Below are 23,392 nucleotides of genomic sequence, written 5' to 3' on the forward strand. Positions count from 1 at the left end.
ACATCACTTTATGATTGTACTAGGGTACTGATAATTGGTAATAGAGTCCCTCTGTAGTTGAACTATCCTCTGCCGGAGTTAAACTTAAAAGACTTTTTATGAAAAAAAACCCAGATTTTTCAAATTTTTGGACTTAAAATATTTTTGCATTAAATTTTTGGTGTAAGTGTTAAAAGGTTTTAATACATCACTTTATAATTGTACTAGGGTGCTGATATTTGGCAATAGAGTCCCTCTGGAGTATGACTATCCCTTCCTGGATTAAAACTAAAAAAAAATGTTGTTTTTTTAGGTCACCTGAGACAAAGTCTCAAGTGACCTATTCTAATCGCCTTTTGTCCGTTGTCGTGCGTCGTCCGTCGTCCGTCCATAAACAATTTACATTTTCGACTTCTTCTCCAAAACCCCTAAACCAAATTCAATGAAATTTGGCTGGAAGCCTCTATGGCTTAAGGTCAACCAAAATTGTGAATTATAGGGGCCTGAGGGGTGGGGCTAAAATCCCAAAAAAATTCAAATGTCAGGTGCCCATGGGCCTCTTGCATGTATTACAAATCAGATATGGTGGAATCAAACACTCTTCATAGATGGAAGGGTCTTAAGGTGCTTTACCAAAATTGTGAATTTCATGACCCTGGGGTCTCACGTTTGCCCCTGGGGAGGGGGTAAACTTTACTACATTTGTATAGTTTATATAGGGAAATCACATTTTTGACTATAATTTGTTTGATTTCGATTGGAATTCATTCTAACTTGGTTAACATTATCAGCATGAGATGACAGTTTGATGGTATGCACATGTTGGCCCTGACTAACCCCCAGGGACTGATGGGTGGGGCCAAAAAGGGTCCATTAAATTAACTGAAATATTTCAAATGTCAGGTGGGCCTCTTGTTTTTTTTTAAATGTTTTTTTTTTTTTTTTTTTGTTAAATGTTTGGACTTAGAACAGTTTTGCTTTAAGTTTATGATGCAAGTGTTGAAAGGCATAGTAATACATGGTATTAGGTTCCCTGTGGGGGTTCATTTATCCCTTGTCGGAGTTAAACTGAAAGATTTTTTTTGGGAAAAAAATAGATTTTAAATATTTTGTGCAAATGTTGAAAGCTATTAAAACATATAACTTTATAATTATACTAGAGTGCTGATCTTTGGTAAAAGAGACCCTCTGGAGTTACACTATACCTTCTTGGAGTGAAACTGAAAAAAAAACAATGTGAAAATGCTCACATTAGACAATTTATATGGTTCCACATTTTTTCAAGGGAGACAACTCTCATTAGGAATGATTATCAAAAAACTGAAGAAATAGGTCCAAAAGCAATTATTTAATACATTTTATTCACTCTACAACAGCATAGCTTGTCTCCTGAATGTTTGTCAATAAATGATTTACACATATATATATATATAAATTGGTATGGTTTTGAAAATTGCATGAATACACAATCCGATCAAGTAAACAATATAAATATTATTAATGCAATTTGTGAATCCATACCAATTAATATATTTTAATTATATATTGACAAACATTTGTGAGATGAGCTATGCTGTTCTCCAACAGCTCTTGTTGAATTTGAGATAATTGAATGATTGATGACAGGGCCAGGGTCTGTGACAAATTTTGATAATTGAGTGCTGCATGACAGGACCGGGGTCTGTGACAAATTTCGTCTGTATGTTTTTCCTCAGTATTATTGGTGCATATTCATTTTTAGGACATACAGATGACCACCTTGGATTCTCAGAAAGTACTTTATATATTTTTCCCCAAGTTTCTGGATTCTTAGAAAGTACTTTATAGATTTCCCCCAAGTTCCTGTGTAAGTTTTTGTTAGCTTATGGTCAACACTTGAACTCATTGTAACTTAATTATCAATAGCAGTTAAATTTAGTTTTATGTTGACCTCTAGACGATCCATTTGTTTGTCAACTTTTCCTTAATCTCTATTAGTCATATAAATGACTGACTGTGGATTTTGACCAAATTAGGTCTGAAACATCCTTGGGTGAAGGGGGGTCACTAAGGGGGGGTCATAGTACTACCCATAATAACTGTTACATCACATTCCTAATCAATGACATCTTGAGAACCCCACAACAGGATTTTTAAGATAATGTTTTAACTACTATCATAACATCATGAGGATCTATACACTTATATATATATACACATTATCACGCTCTGGTGGTGACTGGTGCACGGTTAATAGGGTCATGGCTGACTTTTGACCCTTCTGTATGTAGTATGCACAAGACACATTGTTACATAGGAACACAGGGCATGTTGTACTGATGTTTTGTCTCTGTGAAGGCTGCCTGGTATACTCCTGTTTTACTGGGGTAGGGAAGATTGACAGGTGTATTAATTTCATTTCAACAAATTTTATTGACAAAATTGATGGAATATAGTCAATTGGATTGAATAACAGGCTATGCCTATGTAAATTCTCTCCATAATGTAGATGGCAGGATAAATGGACAATGTAATTATGTGAAATTTAAAGATATCAATTATATATGTTAATTATTTTATATTTACCGGTATATTTGAAATGAAAAATTACAAGGAAAGAAAAAAGAAAGAACATAACATATATACATTATTATATGAATAAAGGGAGGCAACTTAGTGTTTAATTAAAAGGAATAACATAAATATTCATCCACACTTCACACACATCCAGGACACATGAAGATAATGATATTCATATTTCATATATACATAAATATACAAGAAAGTTTATTATGTACTATAAGCCATAAAGTAAACACTGACCCAAAAGTCCATGTGCTTTTATGCACAGGGTAGTGTTACCAATAGCTGGTACCAATATATAAATATGATAGTTTGCATATATGTATTTACACTGTGAGAACAAGACAAGACAGACTGGTAAACAAAACAAACACAGAAAACAAAGACAGACAAAAGACATCTAGACAAAACCAAACATGCTCAGCCACAGACATTCAATGTCTTAGTCATATAAGAAACAGGGAGAACAGGTGTAAAATGCAAAATGCAATATAAGTCAAAGACTATATTTATGTAGTTAGATCATGTAAAGATTAAAACGCCTGGATTTACCAATAAATAAATATACATCTTTAAGTATCTGCTTGTTTATAACTCCATCACAATCAGGACAACCTCTGAGAAAGATATTTACATCAGTATGATTATGATTTCCATAAGTATTAACAGAATTTAAAAGTGTACGTCTAAGATCGATATATTTTGGACACTCAAGAAAATAATGATGAACTGATTCATATGCAAAGGAACAAGTACAATAAGGGTTGTTAGTTAAGTGATTGTTAAACAGATCAAAATTTAAATTACTGCAAAAATTTCTAAGTTGGCATAAGATAATATTTGCTCTTCTATCACCATCAGACTTAAAAATTAAAGCTGATTCACTATCAGTAACAGTATTGTGTATTAATACAAAGGGGATTTAAGTTTAGCACTTTAATCTCTTACATATCTGTATCAACTTCCTTGTTCTCTGTAAAGCTTGTGATTAATGACAGATAAATACACTCAGCAGCTCTTTTATATACATTGGTGCCATATAAGGAAAAGTTGTCAAACACAATGCTTGAACTCAAATCAGGAGTAAAACTTTTTGTTTGTTTACAAATAGTGAAACAATTAAGTCTGGGTAGGTAAGGGTGGTCGGGTGGTGTAGTAGTAACACACTAAGTCTGGGTAGGTAAGGGTGGTCGGGTGGTGTAGTAGTCACACTAAGTCTGGGTAGGTAAGGGTGGTCGGGTGGTGTAGTAGTAACACTATAAGTCTGGGTAGGTAAGGGTGGTCGGGTGGTGTAGTAGTAACACTAAGTCTGGGTAGGTAAGGGTGGTCGGGTGGTGTAGTAGTAACACTAAGTCTGGGTAGGTAAGGGTGGTCAGGTGGTTTAGTAGTAACAAGTCTGGGTAGGTAAGGGTGGTCGGGTGGTGTAGTATTAACAAGTCTGGGTAGGTAAGGGTGGTCGGGTGGTGTAGTAGTAACAAGTCTGGGTAGGTAAGGGTGGTCGGGTGGTGTAGTAGTAACACTAAGTCTGGGTAGGTAAGGGTGGTCGGGTGGTGTAGTAGTAACACTAAGTCTGGGTAGGTAAGGGTGGTCGGGTGGTGTAGTAGTAACAAGTCTGGGTAGGTAAGGGTGGTCGGGTGGTGTAGTAGTAACACTAAGTCTGGGTAGGTAAGGGTGGTCGGGGTGGTGTAGTAGTAACACTAAGTCTGGGTAGGTAAGGGTGGTCGGGTGGTGTAGTAGTAACACTAAGTCTGGGTAGGTAAGGGTGGTCAGGGTGGTGTAGTAGTAACACTAAGTCTGGGTAGGTAAGGGTGGTCGGGTGGTGTAGTAGTAACACTAAGTCTGGGTAGGTAAGGGTGGTCGGGTGGTGTAGTAGTAACACTAAGTCTGGGTAGGTAAGGGTGGTCGGGTGGTGTAGTAGTAACACTAAGTCTGGGTAGGTAAGGGTGGTCGGGTGGTGTAGTAGTAACACTAAGTCTGGGTAGGTAAGGGTGGTCGGGTGGTGTAGTAGTACCACCTAAGTCTGGGTAGGTAAGGGTGGTCAGGTGGTGTAGTAGTAACACTAAGTCTGGGTAGGTAAGGGTGGTCGGGTGGTGTAGTAGTAACACACTTAGTCTGGGTAGGTAAGGGTGGTCGGGTGGTGTAGTAGTAACACTAAGTCTGGGTAGGTAAGGGTGGTCGGGTGGTGTAGTAGTAACACTAAGTCTGGGTAGGTAAGGGTGGTCGGGTGGTGTAGTAGTAACACACTAAGTCTGGGTAGGTAAGGGTGGTCGGGTGGTGTAGTAGTAACACTAAGTCTGGGTAGGTAAGGGTGGTTGTTACGTGTTAATTAACACTGCAGTGTAAATGCAAGAAAGGTTCATTGGGGAGTTAACCTTGTGATAAACTAACATTCAAACCAATATAAATGTACATTGTATATGACATCAGTTAGATCAAAAGGATTTTATAATTTAATGTCAATCAGGAAACAAGATAAAAAACATGTAAACAACCTTAGGTGACTAAACACCAGGGATCTTATGTGACCTTGTAAATGTTTGGCTTCCATGCAGTACTTTGTGTATTCTAGATCTGCAGTAACACTACGGTGGTCTCTATGTAAGATAACACTTATAACAGTTGTGTGTTTGATATAGTACAGATCACTTCAGAATGAATTCCTTATTAATATCCCAGTCCTTCCTTGTAATTTTGTATATAGCTTTGTGTTTGGACTGTCATTGTGTTTTGGTCCTTCCTTGTGTAGGAATATTGACACTAAATTCTCCATATGGTGTATTCAGGATCCTACTGTTTACTACCTCAGGACAAGTGTTGTGATGCTGTGTTGGGGTAGCTATCATATTCATTGTTATGCAGTCACATTGTTTTGTTTTTTCATTTTAATGGCTTTGTCTCCATAACTAGTATTAGTTGGACGGTATTGTGCTTGAATGAAAGAATATCCATTTTATTGAAATTAATCACCTTGACTTTACCTTCAAAGTTTTAAGCTGTACTAAACAAGAGGCCCTGAGCAATGATATTGGGCCAGTGTTATGTGGGACTGAGAGACAATACATAATGGATGATATTGATTCTTTATAAGGCCATATAGTAATAGTATGCGGTTAGTGGCAGGTTGAGATAAAGAGCGGTAAAGTTTGTACAAACAAATGTCCTTGCCGTACTTTTAAGGTTACATGAGTTAATATTCATTTATTTTAAGATCAGGGCTGGTGGTTGTCTATGTTGAAGTAATAGAAAGCTCACTCAGACTCATTGGCTTAAATCAACTCTGAAAATTACGTTGATAAAATTGTCCAACAATTTCTTTTAGAACAGGTGAGTGATACAGGCCCATTGAGTCTCATTTAGGATTTTCTAGTGACTAAATTATAGTACATGTATAAATCAAGGTATAAATCAAGGAAGAAAATCACAATTAATCTGTACTCAGACTTAAAACCGAATAATACATCTGATCCATACACCTGCTGATACATGATTGCTACTATTTGCACAGCAGTGAGAGCTAGACTTCTATATTGATGTGAACATAGGAACTTTAAGGGAGATATGGTGCGAATTTTTATGTCACTTTAGGTGAATTGCCTTTAATGTTGCCTGTCATCCATCAATAATTAACATTCTAGATGTCTTCTCAATAACTGAAAGGGCCATGATATTAGGCCAGTAGCATGCTTGAGTGAAGGGCTGCTTGCTACTTTCAAGGTCAGAGGGGTCAGATGTGTTAAATTCTTAAGTTTAAAACTGAACAATAACTATCAATATAGATATCAGAACTCAGGTTAGCATTTAAAGGCCCATGGACCTCTTGTTGATAGGGTTATAGATATTAATTGATACTTAAAATCGGTTGGATCTTGTTGAAATTTGGAATGGTGAAACTGTACATTTGTAGATGTGCATGATAGATAGACATTTTTATATGGCACATTCTTCTATGGTAATATTGAGGTGTTTATTGTAATGTCTTTGGTGAGATGTGAAAATGACAAAATATTTTACCATTGATGATGATTTCTAATTGATTTTATTTTCTTCCAGACTTCCAGGATTCCAGGTCATTTGGAGAAAGTTACATGTGATATGTTCACCGTCTACTCGGCCAATATAACCAAAAGTGTATTCAATATGTAAAGCAATCGGCATCAAATGAACAAAACTTCCCAAGATAAAGGACTCTTTCTTTCATTTTGTATTTGAAGGCTACCAATATGTACATATAGAGTTACCACTGGAAAATTGTCGCCGTTGATTCAGTCTGGCTGATGAAGATGGGATACCTATCTGGATTATTTCATCTAACGGTTGCTGCCACTTTGTGGCATTGCGTTTTGGGAGATGATGCGCTGTTTCCTCCGACGATAACAACGCCTTTGGCACTAGTTACTGATGTTGTGTCGTCTTCAACTTGCCAATCAGCAGGATCCACATATAACTGTAACTACTGTGACACTCGTACCAATTGGCCAGTCCATGACGATGTTTTAGAAAATTTTGGTACTACAGAGTGTTCAAGCTCAGTAGGAGAAAATCCACCGGTATCTGTAAACAATGGAGCTCTTTTAGTTGACAGGAACAACTCTGGTTGTCAATATACAAAATCTATTCCACCTGTCACAGACAAGGGGTATACATTATCCTTCTGGATAAGCTACAGCTGTGACGATTGGTGAGTGTTTTCAAATCACATACTAAGAGATCTACAAAAGTTGTACCTCTGATTTCACACATGTTAATCATTTTGTGTACAGTAGAAGAGTCGGTCTATTGACAAATGTACTGTTCGTCTATCAATCCATCTTTCTGTGGTATGAACCTTTAATTGATTGCGTTTGATTGACACCATAATGTCATAGTGTTCAGTTCTACACCTAATCAAATTTCAGTGGCGGCCAAGGTGGCCAAGTGGTTAAGGTGTCCCGACACTTTATCACTAGCCCTCCACCTCTCAGTTACAAGTTTGAAACCCACGTGGGGCAGTTGCCTGGTACTGACACTATATTTACACTATATTTACACTATACATGTATTTTATACATTGAATAACATCTATATTTACACTATATTTTATATATTAAATAACATCTATATTTACACTATATTTTATACATGATTAAATCACATCTATATTTACACTATATTTTATACATTAAATCACATCTATATTTACACTTTATTTCATACAATAAATCACATCTATATTTACACTATATTTTATACAATAAATCACATCTATATTTACACTATATTTTTTACATTAAATAACATCTATATTTACACTATATTTTATACTATAAATCACATCTATATTTAAACTATATTTTATACATGATTGAATCACATCTATATTTACACTGTATTTTATACAATAAATAACATCTATATTTACACTATATTTCATACAATAAATCACATCTATATTTACACTGTATTTTATACAATAAATTACATCTATATTTACACTATATCTTATACAATAAATCACATCTATATTTACACTATATTTTATACAATTAATCACATCTATATTTACACTGTATTTTATACATTAAATCACATCTATATTTACACTATATTTTATACAATAAATCACATCTATATTTACACTATATTTTATACATTAAATCACATCTATATTTACACTACATTTTATACAATAAATCACATCTATATTTACACTTTATTTTATACATGATTAAATCACATCTATATTTATACTATATTTTTATACAATAAATCACATGTATATTTACACTTTATTTTATACATGATTAAATCACATCTATATTTACACTATATTTTATACATTAAATCACATCTATATTTACACTATATTTTATACAATAAATCACATCTATATTTACACTATATTTTATACATGATTGAATCACATCTATATTTACACTATATTTTATACAATAAATCACATCTATATTTACACTATATTTTATACAATAAATCACATCTATATTTACACTATATTTTATACCTAAACAACATCTATATTTACACTATATTTTTATACAATAAATCACATATATATCTGCACTATATTTTTATACAATAAATCACATCTATATTACACTATATTTTATACATTAAATCACATTTATCTTTACACTATATTTTATACAATAAATCACATCTATATTTACACTATATTTGATAAAATAAATCACATCTATATTTACACTATATTTTATACAATAAATAACATCTATATTTACACTATATTTTATACAATAAATCACATCTATATTTACACTGTATTTTATACAATAAATTACATCTATATTTACACTATATCTTATACAATAAATCACATCTATATTTACACTATATTTTATACAATTAATCACATCTATATTTACACTGTATTTTATACATTAAATCACATCTATATTTACACTATTTTTTATACAATAAATCACATCTATATTTACACTATATTTTATACATTAAATCACATCTATATTTACACTACATTTTATACAATAAATCACATCTATATTTACACTTTATTTTATACATGATTAAATCACATCTATATTTATACTATATTTTTATACAATAAATCACATGTATATTTACACTTTATTTTATACATGATTAAATCACATCTATATTTACACTATATTTTATACATTAAATCACATCTATATTTACACTATATTTTATACAATGTACATTAAATCACATCTATATTTACACTATATTTTATACATAAAATAACATCTATATTTACACTATATTTTATACATTGGATCACATCTATATTTACACTATATTTTATACATAAAATAACATCTATATTTACACTTTATTGTACACATTGGATCACATCTATATTTACACTTTATTGTATACATTAAATCACATCTATATTTACACTATATACCATAGGATGCTTCTATTGTAAGTTGTCTTGTATTCACCTTTGTTTTCAACAATGACTTCTTCAGAGTTTTTAAAAGAGTTATCTGCAATCTCAACTGTCTTCATAGGATCTATATTTTATTACTGCAGTTGTCCCACTACATCCAGCATCTGTTTAACGCAACCTTGATAATTTTATTAATAGCTGGGGATATCCACCCAAACCCAGGACCCAATTCTGAAAGTTCGGTCTCCATGGCATGCAGTGTCCTTAGTTTGCTCCATCTAAACATTCGTAGTTTGCGTAACAAGGTTCAATATTTGAGTTCTTTGATAGACGACATTGATATAGTATGTATATCTGAGACCCATCTCGACAACTCTATCCCCAACTCTGCAATACAAATCGATGGTTTTTCGGAACCCTTTCGCAAAGATCGTAACATGTTTGGGGGAGGTGTTGCCCTATACTTTTCTGAAACACTTGTAGCTAAACGGAGAATTGATCTCGAAATATGGTCATGATGAAATGATATGGTCTCAAATCAAATTACGTAATTCTTTGTATCTAATCTGTAACGTATACAGGCCACCCTCTTATATTGGCGCTGGTTTGTGGCATCATTTAAGACATTCCATTGAAACAGCACTCGAAGAAACGCCCAATCTATTAATTACAGGTGATTTAAATATTGATTTTCTTAAACCCATCAGAGGTGATCTATGTGATATTTTGTCCAATTATAATTTAACCAACGTCATTACCGAACCCACTAGACAAACCGATACCTCCTCAACCCTTCTTGACCCTATCATTGTAAGTGATACTGTAAATGTAATTTTTTCCGATGTTATTGACATTGAGCGAACTATAAGTGACCATGATGCCGTTTTCGCAATTATAAATATTCCTGTTAAAATCAAACATTATTTTAAAAGAAAAGTGTGGCTGTATGATCAAACTGATATTAATAAGTTAAAAGGAATGATAAACAGTATTCCCTGGATTGACACTTTTACCAATCTTTCAAATGTTAATGAAATGTGTAATTTCTTTACTGAAAAATTCCATGATGCTATTGATAAATGTATACCATCCAAAGAAATACTAGTACGCGACAGTGATAAACCGTGGATGAATGGAATGGTTAGACGTAATATAAGGAAAAGAGACTGACTTAAAAAAATAATGTTTAATAATAATTCAGAGTCCAATAAAAATAAATACAAACATATGAGGAATAAAGTAAATAATATGATAAAGAGGGCTAAAGAAATATTTTATGAAAACATTAACACAGTTATAGACAATAGTAATAACAACCCAAAAGTCTATTGGAAACTTCTGGGAAACCTTATCAGAGGTAAAAAAAACACAGATATATCTCCCCTACTTGATAGTACTACAAATGAAATTATATATGACAACAATAGGAAATGTGAACTGTTGAACAATTATTTTAGCTCTGTGTGTACTCAGTCAGAAAATGTCATAGATAAAGAATTACCCTTTTTTGAAAAGAGGACAGATTCTATTTTATCAGCAATACATATAGTTTCCAGTGAAGTTGAAGACATTATAAAAATACTAGATGTTAAAAAAGCGTCAGGTCCTGACGGTATTAGCCACAGAATGCTACAATTACTCTCAAGTGAAATTTCTATACCACTTTCTTTTATATTCAATTATTCTTTGTCATCTTGTATATTTCCTGAGAGCTGGAAAATTGCTCATGTCATGCCTATATTTAAGGCCAATGATGCAAGCATTGTCTCCAATTACAGACCTATCTCGCTGCTAAGTTGTATTGGTAAACTTTTTGAGCGTGTAGTATATAAGCATATCTACAATTTTTTAATCGAAAACGACCTTATTTATAAGTATCAGTCTGGATTCCTACCAAATCACTCCACAACACATCAACTTATTGAAATATATCATTCAGTCATTTCTTCCTTAGAAAATTATGAACATTCTATCTTAATTTTTTGTGATTTTTCTAAGGCATTTGACCGCGTGTGGCACAAAGGCCTATTACATAAACTCGACAATTATGGTATCTCTGGACCTCTTCTTCGTTGGGTAGCTAGTTATCTTTCAAAAAGAAAACAAGCTGTATTTATCAATGATTCACTTTCCTCTCTTAAGCCTATAAATGCTGGTGTCCCCCAAGGGTCAGTTCTTGGTCCACTTTTCTTTCTACTATACATAAATGATATTTCCTGTAATCTTTCATCTCTATCTAGGCTTTTCGCTGACGATACTTCTCTATCCTACGCGTCATATGACCTCAACCTTATTGAGACGGAGGCTAAACGGGACTTATTAAAACTTGAAATGTGGTCCAATGAATGGCTTATGTCCTTTAATCCTAATAAAACCGAGGCCCTCGTAATATCAACTAGACAACTTCCTTTTGTTCCGTCCTTTACATTCGACAATACCCCGATTAAAATAACAAACCACCATAAACACCTAGGAGTCATTCTTTCTGATGATTGTAAGTGGAACGTACATGTAGAATCTATAGTCAATAAAGTAACTAAATATATAGCCACCCTCCGTAAATTAAAACTTATCTTAAACAGAAACACATTAGAAAAAATGTACCTTACCTATATACGACCATTACTTGAATATGCATGTGAAGTATGGGACAACTGCGGTACAACAAACTCATTGTTATTAGAAAAGATAAATCTAGAGGCCGCAAGAATAGTCACAGGGCTGCCCATATTCACATAAAAAGAGTTCTTATATCTGGAAACCGGTTGGTTACCACTTTCGAAGAGAAGAGATGCTCGGAAACTTTCCTTATTCTATTCTATAGTAAATAATCTGGCACCTACTTTTCTTATCGACCTACTACCAATGTATATTGGCAACATAGCTCCTTATAATTTACGAAATGCAGATTTATTTAGGGAACAACACTTTCGTCTACAACTATCAAAAAACTCCTTCTTTCCTTCTACTTCAAAACTTTGGAATGGCTTACATAACACTATCAGAAACTCGCCTACTTTAAGTTCCTTCAAATCTAATCTAAAAAAATCTATGACAGTAAACAATATATATGACAAGCATTTTATCAGTTATGGTCCTCGAAAACTAAATATTCTACACAACAGAATAAGAAATCGAGCAAGTGCACTAAGCTATGATCTTTTTAGAGCCAATCTCGTTGATTCACCTGCTTGTCAATGTGGACATCCCTGTGAAGATTCCCATCATTTTTTCCTTAACTGTCCCCTGTACAACAACTTAAGAGGAACTCTTATTGCTGATTTAACCTGGTACGGTCCTGTTAATGTAAATATACTTTGCAATGGTGACACGAATATCTCCTCAACTGACAATATAAAAATCGCCAAAGTTGTGCAAAACTTCTTGAGTAGGTCGGGAAGATTCGACTAATCATCACTTCCTATCCCCCCCCCCCTTCTTTTCATACTATTTTCCTATAATAAAAAAAACTTTATCCAAAATGCTCCATTTATCCATATAATATAAAAATGTTTTTTCTTCTAATCGATTAAGTATATTTGAATTCATTCCAAACATTTATATGTCATGATCTTTCCCGATGCAGTCATTTAACTTTATAAATGTACCTATCTCCTCCTCCTTCCTGCCCTCTCTCTCTCTCTCTCTCTATCTCTCTCTCTCTCTCTATCTCTCTCTCTCTCTCTCTCTCTCTCTCATTATATTTTCGTTTCTTTATCGAATTTCTGAATATTTGTATATGCCATCATGTGACTATGTTATTGTTAATTATTTTGTTATTATTATGGGAGAAGTCGTCTATAAGTTGGAAAAACTTGCTGACTAATCCCTTTGTCATTATTATATGTCAATAAAATATGTTTAAACTAAACACTATATCTTATACAATAAATCACATCTATATTTACACTATATTTTATACAATAAATCACATTTATATTTACACTTTATTGCATTAAATCACATCTATATTTACACTTTTTTTTAAGTTACATCAAGTCATCGTCAATTGTCCAAGCACTTTTTTTACCATATTGTAAGTAAGTAAGTATGGGATCTGAATGGACTTTTTTTTTTATTGTTCCAGTCCGCTGTTTACTGTCACGTCTGGAAGCCAGGCTTTCGATCTGAAGATTCAACAGTCAGGAAACAGTATTTTTCTGTTTTCAATCGATGGCTCCTCCATCTCGGACAGCGTAGTAGTTGACATGGACAAATCAAAGTGGAATCATATTGGGATGAGATTTGTAAGTTATGACTATCAAGATTTTGAATCTTTCTCATTCTTATTGATATTTGAATACTCTTGACTCTTGAATTACCTACTTGTTTTTAGCTCACCGGTTACGAGTAACCGTGAGCTGATGCTGTACCCCTTGGCGTCTGCATCCCACCCCACTTTAAAGTTTTTGGGATCAGTTTTTGGAAAGCTTCTAAGTCCAAAAGTATACACCTCACACCCTTCTAATTTGGTTTATGCATTCATTAGAGGTCCAGGAGTGATGTTATGGCAAAATTATTCAGAAAAAATTGTGATTTTTTTTGGAATTTTACCATTTAGTGGACTTAATGTTTTTGGCACAAAAACCCTCTTTAAAGATTTTGGGGGTAAGTCCACACCCTTCTTATTTGGTTTATACAAGTGTACATCCATTAGAGGTCTAGAAGCGATATTATATGACGTACAATTTCAAAATGACATGCTTATACATATGTAAAAAATAAATGCATAGTGTGATTGCTGCCGCCGCTGAGCTTTCGCAATCATTGATTGCACTTGTTTAGATTCTCACCAAGTCACTTCCAAAAAGTAGGTCGTTCTGATGAACATTTTGACCTTTTACCTTTACTGTATATCAAAGGTAAAAAGCATTGTTTGGGTCTGATCTGCTGCTCATCTTATTTGGTTTGAACTTCGGATATTACTTACTAATATAATAATGATATTTCTGAGTTAGTTTACATGTGTAGGCCATGTATCAAATCTTCAATGTGTAGAATTAGTTCCAACATAAATTAATTATCTGTGCATTCTTGACATGTAATTTCTTCACATCCATTGGGGGACCAGAATTTACAAAATTGTCAGTTATATGTTAAACTTATGATAACAACATGATCACACAGTGATATATATGAGATATAGATATTTTTCCCTAGCAACAACATGATCACACTGTGATATATATGAGATAAATATTTTCTCCCTAGCAACAACATGATCACACTGTGATATATATGAGATAGAGATATTTTTCCCTAGCAACAATGAGATCACACTGTGATATTTAATTAAGATTGCCTGACAGATCTACAGATGAATTTCAGTTGAAATTGTACATTAAATTTTGTAGTGATTAACCTTCTTTTTCTTATTTATTTTCTAACAGTTTGGGACTTCGTATTATTTGTATGTGAATGGCCAAAGACAAAACGACCATACCAGCGATTGGTTTCCTACATTCAGTGTGGCGGGAACCATTAGCTTTGGCAATTTTAGTAAGTTCAGATATGAAAGATTTACATTCAGCATTGTCTTTTGAGAATATTTACTTGTCAACCGATTTGAGTACATACTGCATTTATGATTATTAGCTCACCTGGTCCAAAGGACCAAGGTGAGCTTATGCCATACCGTTGCGTCCGTCGTCCGTCGTCCGTCCGTCAACAATTGACTTCTTCTTCATAACCACTGATCAGAATTTGACCAAATTTTGTCAGAAGCATCCCTATGGGATGTGGACTCAAAATTGTACAAATGGTGGGGCCAACCCCCCAGGGGTCTGAGGGGCGGGGCCAAAAGGGGTCATTTTGGCAGATTTGACATAAACAACTTTTTCTCTGAAACTAAGCAATAGATATCCCTAATATTTGACTGGTAGCATTCCCTTGGGTTAAGGATTCAAAATTGAACAAATGACGGGGCCAACCCCCTTGAGGATGAGAGGCGGGGCCAAAAGGGGTCAATTTGGTTAAATTGATATAAACAACTTCTCTGAAACTAATCAATGGATATCACTCACATTTGTATGGTAGCATGGTCATGGGGTGGGGATTGAAAATTGTACAAATTTTAGGGTTGACCCCACCAGGGGGCTGAGGGGTGTGGCCAAAAGGGGTCAATTTGGCTAAATTGATATGAACAACTTCTTCTCTGAAACAGCTCATATTTGACAGGTAGCATTCTTTTGGGTAAGGATTCAAAATTTTATAAAGGAAGGAACTGACCCCCTGGGTGCAGAGGGCGGGGTCAAAAGGGGTCAGTGGGTTTAAACAACTTCTTTTCTGAAACTAAGCAATGGATATCACTCACATTTGTGTGGTAGCATCCCTAAGGGGTTGCGCCATAAGTAATTTTTTGGCATAAAAACCTCACGTACTCATATAAAATGCCTATGATATATTGACATAACAATACCAGTGACAAATATACTTAATCATCATTCTTGTTTCATATATCATAAAATCCAGGTGAGCGATACAGGCCCTCTGGGCCTCTTGTTTATCACTTATCATTGGTGTAGAGTCAAATTGATAAAGACTTCTTGCTAGATATGAAAAAATAGTATTTGGCTTTGATATAATTAGGTGAAAGGCCAAAAAACCAATGTGTACAAATAATGATGATCTATTATATCTGGTACTCCTGTTTTTTGAAAGTTAACTGTTCAAGTTGAAACAATAGTTGCTTGAAAGAGTTTGAGTTTTATAAATATACCCCAATTATGATAATACATCTATTGATGATGTATTGTTGTATACATATGTAATTATAAACAATGTATAGATATATTGTTTGTTTGATTATATACAATGTATATATCTTGTTTACTTGTATACAATTGTATACAATGTATTCATATGTTATTTACATAATTATATACAATGTATAGATATATTGTTTACGTAATTATATACAATGCATATATATATTGTTTATATAAGTATATACATATACAATTAATCAATATTGTTTGTATAATTATATGAAATACATGTATATAGATATATTGTTTATATAATTATATACAATGTATATATATATATATATATATATATATAGTTTGTATAATTATATACAATGTATATAGTTTGTATAATTATATGAAATATATAGATTTATTACATTTTTGCCAGTGAAATATAGAAATTTATCAAACCAATAAAACTTATATTTTCACTGCAGCGATGAGCAGTTAAAAAATAAGATTTTGCAGTGAAAATATAAGATTTTGCAGTGAAAATATAAGTTTTGCAGTGAAAATAAAGTTTTCCGTTTTTCACCAATGAGAGCGGACCTTTGTATTCACCTCGTTGAAACCTGCCGATTTTTCCAATCGAAGCGGAGATTGATAAATTGGTTATTTTGCTGTATTTCTGAAATGTTCTGACCAGTTTTTGACAAAATACTCACTTGACGTTAGCTATTCATGCACAGATTCTCCGATAACAGCAAAACACGCTTAAATTTCGCTGATCAGTCCTTTCAAAATGGCACCGTCAAGTTGACGTCGAGTAATGTCACAAACGATGACGTCATTACTGATTCCCGCACTTTTTGACACTATTAATTTTTCGATGTTTGTTTTAAAACTTTGTTTTTAGCTCACCTGGCCCGAAGGGCTGGTGAGCTTATGCCATGGTGCAGCGTCCGGCGTCCAGCGTCCGGCGTCCGTCAACTTTTTCTTTAAATTGCTACTAGTCCTAAAGTATTGAATGGATTTTCACCAAATTTGGTCAGGAACATCCTTGGGGGAAGGGGAACAGAGTTTGTATACATTTTTACTCTGAACCCCCAGGGGCCTGAGGAGCGGGGCCAAATAGGGGAAATAGGGTTAATCCTTTAAATCGCTACTAGTCATAAAGTTATGAATGAATTTGAACCAAATTTGGTCAGGAACATCCTTGGCAGAAGGTGAACAGAGTTTGTATAAATTTTTACTCTGAACCCCCAGGGGCCTGAGGGGCGGGGCCAAATAGGGGAAATAGGGTTACTCCTTTAAATCGCTACTAGTCATAAAGTTATGAATGAATTTGAACCAAATTTGGTCAGTAACATCCTTGGCAGAAGATGAACAGAGTTTGTATAAATTTTTACTCTGAACCCCCAGGGGCCTGAGGGGCGGGGCCAAAAAGGGGAAATAGCGTTACTCCTTTAAATCGCTACTAGTCATAAAGTTATGAATGGATTTGAACCAAATTTGGTCAGTAACATCCTTGGCAGAAAGGAAACAGAGTTTGTATAAATTTTTACTCTGAACCCCCAGGGGCCTGAGGGGCGGGGCCAAATAGGGGAAATAGGGTTACTCCTTTAAATCGCTTCTTGTCATAAAGTTATGAATGAATTTTAACCAAATTTGGTCAGGAACATCCTTGGGGGAAAAGGAACAGAGTTTGTTTAAATCTTTATTCTCAACCCCCAGGGGCCTGAGGGGTGGGGCCAAATAGGGGAAATAGGGTTACTCCTTTAAATCGCTACTAGTCCTAAAGTATTGAATAGCTTTTCACCAAATTTGGTCAGGAACAACCTTGAGGGGAGGGGGAACAGAGTTTATATATAAATTTTTACTCTGTACCCCTAGGGGCCTAAGGGGCCGGGCCAAGTAGGGGAAATAGAGATTAGTCTTTTAATTGCTACTAGTCATAAAGTTTTAAATGGATTTTAACCAAATATGGTCAGGAATATTCATTGGAGAAGGGGAACCGAGTTGGTATAAATTTTTACTCTGAATCCCCAGGGGACTGAGGAGTGGGGTCCGATAGGGAAAATAAGGGTTAATCCTTTAAATCGCTATTAATTATTAAGTTACGAATGGATTTTAACTAAATTTGGTCAGGAACATACAGAAAGGAAGGGGGGAAAGGAAGGGGGGAAAGAGTTTGTATAAATATTGAAGGGCCTGAGGGGCGGGGCCAAATAGGGGAAATAGAAATTAGTCTTTAAATTGCTATTTGCCATAAAGTTTTAAATGGATTTTAACCAAATTTGGTCAAGAACATCCTTGGGAGAAGGGGAACCGAGTTTGGATAAATTTTCACTCTGTACCCTCAGGGGCCTGAGGGGCGGGGCCAAATAGGGAAATAGGGGTTTATCCTTTAAATCACTATTTTTAGCCCACCATCATCAGATGGTGGGCTGTTCAAATCGCCCTGCGTCCGTGGTCCGTGGTCCGTCCGTCCGTCCCTCCGTCCGTCCGTCCGTCCGTCCGTCCCTCCGTCCGTAAACAATTCTTGTTATCGCTATTTCTGAGAAAGTACTGAAGGGATCTTTCTCAAATTTCATAAGTAGGTTCCCCTTGGTGCCTAGTTATGCATATTGCGTTTTGAGACCAATCTGAAATCCACATGGCCGACAGGCAGCCATCTTGGATTTTGACAATTGAAGTTTGTTATCGCTATTTCTGAGAAAGTACTGAAGGGATCTTTCTCAAATTTCATATGTATGTTCCCCTTGGTGCCTAGTTATGCATATTACGTTTTGAGACCAATCTGAAATCAACATGGCCGACAGGCAGCCATCTTGGATTTTGACAATTGAAGTTTGTTATCGCTATTTCTGAGAAAGTACTGAAGGGATCTTTCTGAAATTTCATACGTAGGTTTCCCTTGGTGCCTAGTTATGCATATTGCGTTTTGAGACCAATCAGAAAACAACATGGCCGACAGGCAGCCATCTTGGATTTTGACAATTGAAGTTTGTTATCACTATTTCTGAGAAAGTACTGAATGGATCTTTCTCAAATTTCATATGTAAGTTTCCCTTGGTGCCTAGTTATGCATATTGCATTTTGAGACCAATCTGAAATCAACATGGCCGACAGGCAGCCATCTTGGATTTTGACAATTGAAGTTTGTTATCGCTATTTCTGAGAAAGTACTGAAGGGATCTTTCTCAAATTTCATATGTAGGTTCCCCTTGGTGCCTAGTTATGCATATTACGTTTTGAGACCAATCAGAAAACAACATGGCCGACAGGCAGCCATCTGGGAATTTCACAATTGAAGTTTGTTATTGCTATTTCTGAGAAAGTACTGAAGGGATCTTTCTCAAATTTCATATGTAGGTTCCCCTTGGTGTCTTGTTATGCATATTGCGATTTAAGACCAATCAGAAAACAACATGGCCGACAGGCAGCCATCTTGGATTTTGACAATTGGAGTTTGTTATCACTATTTCTGAGAAAGTACTGAATGGATCTTTCTGAAATTTCATATGTAAGTTTTCCTTGGTGCCTAGTTATGCATATTGCGTTTTGAGACCAATCAGAAAACAACATGGCCGACAGGCAGCCATCTTGGATTTTGACAATTGAAGTTTGTTATCACGATTTCTGAGAAAGTGTTTAAGGGATCTTTCTTAAATTTCACATGCAAGTTTCTCTTGGTGCCTAGTTATGCATATTGCGTTTTGAGACCAATCAGAAAACAACATGGCTGACAGGCAGCCATCTTGGATTTTGACAATTTCAGTTTGTTATCACTATTTCTGAGAAAGTACTGAATGGATCTTTCTGAAATTTCATACGTAGGTTTCCCTTGGTGCCTAGTTATGCATATTGCGTTTTGAGACCAATCAGAAAACAACATGGCCGACAGGCAGCCATCTTGGATTTTGACAATTGAAGTTTGTTATCACTATTTCTGAGAAAGTACTGAATGGATCTTTCTGAAATTTCATATGTAGGTTTCCCTTGGTGCCTAGTTATGCATATTGCGTTTTGAGACCAATCAGAAAACAACATGGCCGACAGGCAGCCATCTTGGATTTTGACAATTGAAGTTTGTTATCACTATTTCTGAGAAAGTACTGAATGGATCTTTCTCAAATTTCATATGTAAGTTTCCCTTGGTGCCTTGTTATGCATATTGCGTTTTGAGACCAATCAGAAAACAACATGGCTGACAGGCAGCCATCTTGGATTTTGACAATTGAAGTTTGTTATCACTATTTCTGAGAAAGTACTGAATGGATCTTTCTGAAATTTCATACGTAGGTTTCCCTTGGTGCCTAGTTATGCATATTGCGTTTTGAGACCAATCAGAAAACAACATGGCCGACAGGCAGCCATCTTGGATTTTGACAATTGAAGTTTGTTATCACTATTTCTGAGAAAGTACTGAATGGATCTTTCTCAAATTTCATATGTAAGTTTCCCTTGGTGCCTAGTTATGCATATTGCATTTTGAGACCAATCTGAAAATAACATGGCCGACAGGCAGCCATCTTGGATTTTGACAATTGAAGTTTGTTATCGCTATTCCTGAGAAAGTACTGAATGGATCTTTCTCAAAGTTCATATGGAGGTTCCCCTTGGTGCCTCATTATGCTTATTGTATTTTGAGATCAATTGGAAAACAACATGGCCAACAGACCGCCATCTTGGATTTTGACAATTGAAGTTTGTTATCTCTATTTCTCAAAGTGCTGAATGGATCTTTCTCAAATTTCATAAGTAGGTTCCCCTTGGTACCTTGTGTCCTGAAAACAACCTGGCAAACAAACAGCCATTATCGTTTAATCTCAAATTTCTTATATAGCAGCCATCTTGGATTTTGACAATTTCAGTTTGTTATCACTATTTCTGAGAAAGTACTGAATGGATCTTTCTGAAATTTCATACGTAGGTTTCCCTTGGTGCCTAGTTATGCATATTGCGTTTTGAGACCAATCAGAAAACAACATGGCCGACAGGCAGCCATCTTGGATTTTGACAATTGAAGTTTGTTATCACTATTTCTGAGAAAGTACTGAATGGATCTTTCTGAAATTTCATACGTAGGTTTCCCTTGGTGCCTAGTTATGCATATTGCGTTTTGAGACCAATCAGAAAACAACATGGCCGACAGGCAGCCATCTTGGATTTTGACAATTGAAGTTTGTTATCACTATTTCTGAGAAAGTACTGAATGGATCTTTCTCAAATTTCATATGTAAGTTTCCCTTGGTGCCTTGTTATGCATATTGCGTTTTGAGACCAATCAGAAAACAACATGGCTGACAGGCAGCCATCTTGGATTTTGACAATTGAAGTTTGTTATCACTATTTCTGAGAAAGTACTGAATGGATCTTTCTGAAATTTCATACGTAGGTTTCCCTTGGTGCCTAGTTATGCATATTGCGTTTTGAGACCAATCAGAAAACAACATGGCCGACAGGCAGCCATCTTGGATTTTGACAATTGAAGTTTGTTATCACTATTTCTGAGAAAGTACTGAATGGATCTTTCTCAAATTTCATATGTAAGTTTCCCTTGGTGCCTAGTTATGCATATTGCATTTTGAGACCAATCTGAAAATAACATGGCCGACAGGCAGCCATCTTGGATTTTGACAATTGAAGTTTGTTATCGCTATTCCTGAGAAAGTACTGAATGGATCTTTCTCAAAGTTCATATGGAGGTTCCCCTTGGTGCCTCATTATGCTTATTGTATTTTGAGATCAATTGGAAAACAACATGGCCGACAGACCGCCATCTTGGATTTTGACAATTGAAGTTTGTTATCTCTATTTCTCAAAGTACTGAATGGATCTTTCTCAAATTTCATAAGTAGGTTCCCCTTGGTACCTTGTGTCCTGAAAACAACCTGGCAAACAAACAGCCATTATCGTTTAATCTCAAATTTCTTATATAGCTAGGATTCCCTTGTGTGAAAAGTACTGGAGGGATGATTCAATTTGCACAGATTAGTAAAATGAAGGGAAAAGTAGAGAAAAGATCAATCTGACATGGAACCTATGAAGATCATTCAATGGTGGGCGCCAAGATCCCTCTGGGATCTCTTGTTCATAAAGTTATGAATGGATTTGAACCAAATTTGGTCTGGAATATCCTTAGGGGAAGGGGGAAAGATAGTTTATATAAATATTGACTCTGACCCCCAAGGGGCCTGAAGGGAGGGGCCAAATAGGGGAAATAGTGATTTGAGTTTTAAATGGATTTGAACCCAATTTGGTCAGAAACATCCGTGGTGATGGGGGAACAGATTTTGCATAAATGGTTACTGTGACCCTCAATCCTATAACTATGTATAGTATCGCTGGGCATTAAGGGATAAACACAATTCTTATGTAAAAATAGGCCAAAGGGTTTTCCCCACCCTAAGGGACTTAGTTTCTTTAAACAACATTATGGTGTAAAAATAATCCATATGGTCTTTCAGAGAGTACATTTTTAGCCCACCATCATCAGATGGTGGGCTATTCAAATCGCCCTGCGTCCGTGGTCCGTCCGTCCCTCCCTCCGTCCGTCCGTCCCTCCGTCCGTCCGTCCGTCCGTCCGTCCGTCCGTCCGTCCGTCCGTCCGTAAACAATTCTTGTTATCGCTATTTCTCAGGAAGTACTGAAGGGATCTTTCTCAAATTTCATATGTAGGTTCCCCTTGGTGCCTAGTTATGCATATCCCATTTTGAGACCTATCGAAAAACAACATGGCTGACAGGCAGCCATCTTGGATTTTGACAATTGAAGTTTGTTATCGCTATTTCTCAGAAAGTACTGGAGAGATCTTTCTCAAATTTCATATGTAAGTTCCCCTTGGTGCCTAGTTATGCATATTGCATTTTGAGACCAATCGGAAAACAACATGGACGACAGGCAGCCATCTTGGATTTTGACAATTGAAGTTTGTTATCGCTATTTCTCAGAATGCACTGACAAGATTTTTCTCAAATTTCATATGTAGGTTCCCCTCGGTGCCTAGTTATGCATATTGCATTTTGAGACCTTTCCAAAAACAACATGGCCGACAGGCAGCCATCTTGGATTTTGACAATTGAAGTTTGTTATCGCTATTTCTCAGAATGTACTGAAGGGATCTTTCTCAAATTTCATATATATGTTCCCCTTGGTGCCTAGTTATGCATATTGCATTTTGAGACCTATTGGAAAACAACATGGCCGACAGGCAGCCATCTTGGATTTTGACAATTGAAGTTTGTTATCGCTATTTCTCAGAAAG

General features: G+C 35.3%; 1 protein-coding gene across 1 annotated transcript in view; it reads left to right on the forward strand.

Annotated features, from left to right (window-relative positions):
- LOC117338780 overlaps positions 1 to 23,392 on the forward strand; it is an 87,982-nt gene that overhangs the window by 7,972 nt on the left and 56,618 nt on the right. The window contains exons 2-4 of the mRNA XM_033900108.1: positions 6,592 to 7,219; positions 13,521 to 13,680; positions 14,824 to 14,932. Coding sequence (XP_033755999.1) covers positions 6,816 to 7,219; positions 13,521 to 13,680; positions 14,824 to 14,932 — 673 coding nt within the window. The 5' untranslated portion in view covers positions 6,592 to 6,815. The remainder of the gene's footprint in view (positions 1 to 6,591; positions 7,220 to 13,520; positions 13,681 to 14,823; positions 14,933 to 23,392) is intronic.

The sequence above is a fragment of the Pecten maximus genome, chromosome 12 (assembly GCF_902652985.1).
Source record: "Pecten maximus chromosome 12, xPecMax1.1, whole genome shotgun sequence".
Classification (NCBI taxonomy): domain Eukaryota; kingdom Metazoa; phylum Mollusca; class Bivalvia; order Pectinida; family Pectinidae; genus Pecten; species Pecten maximus.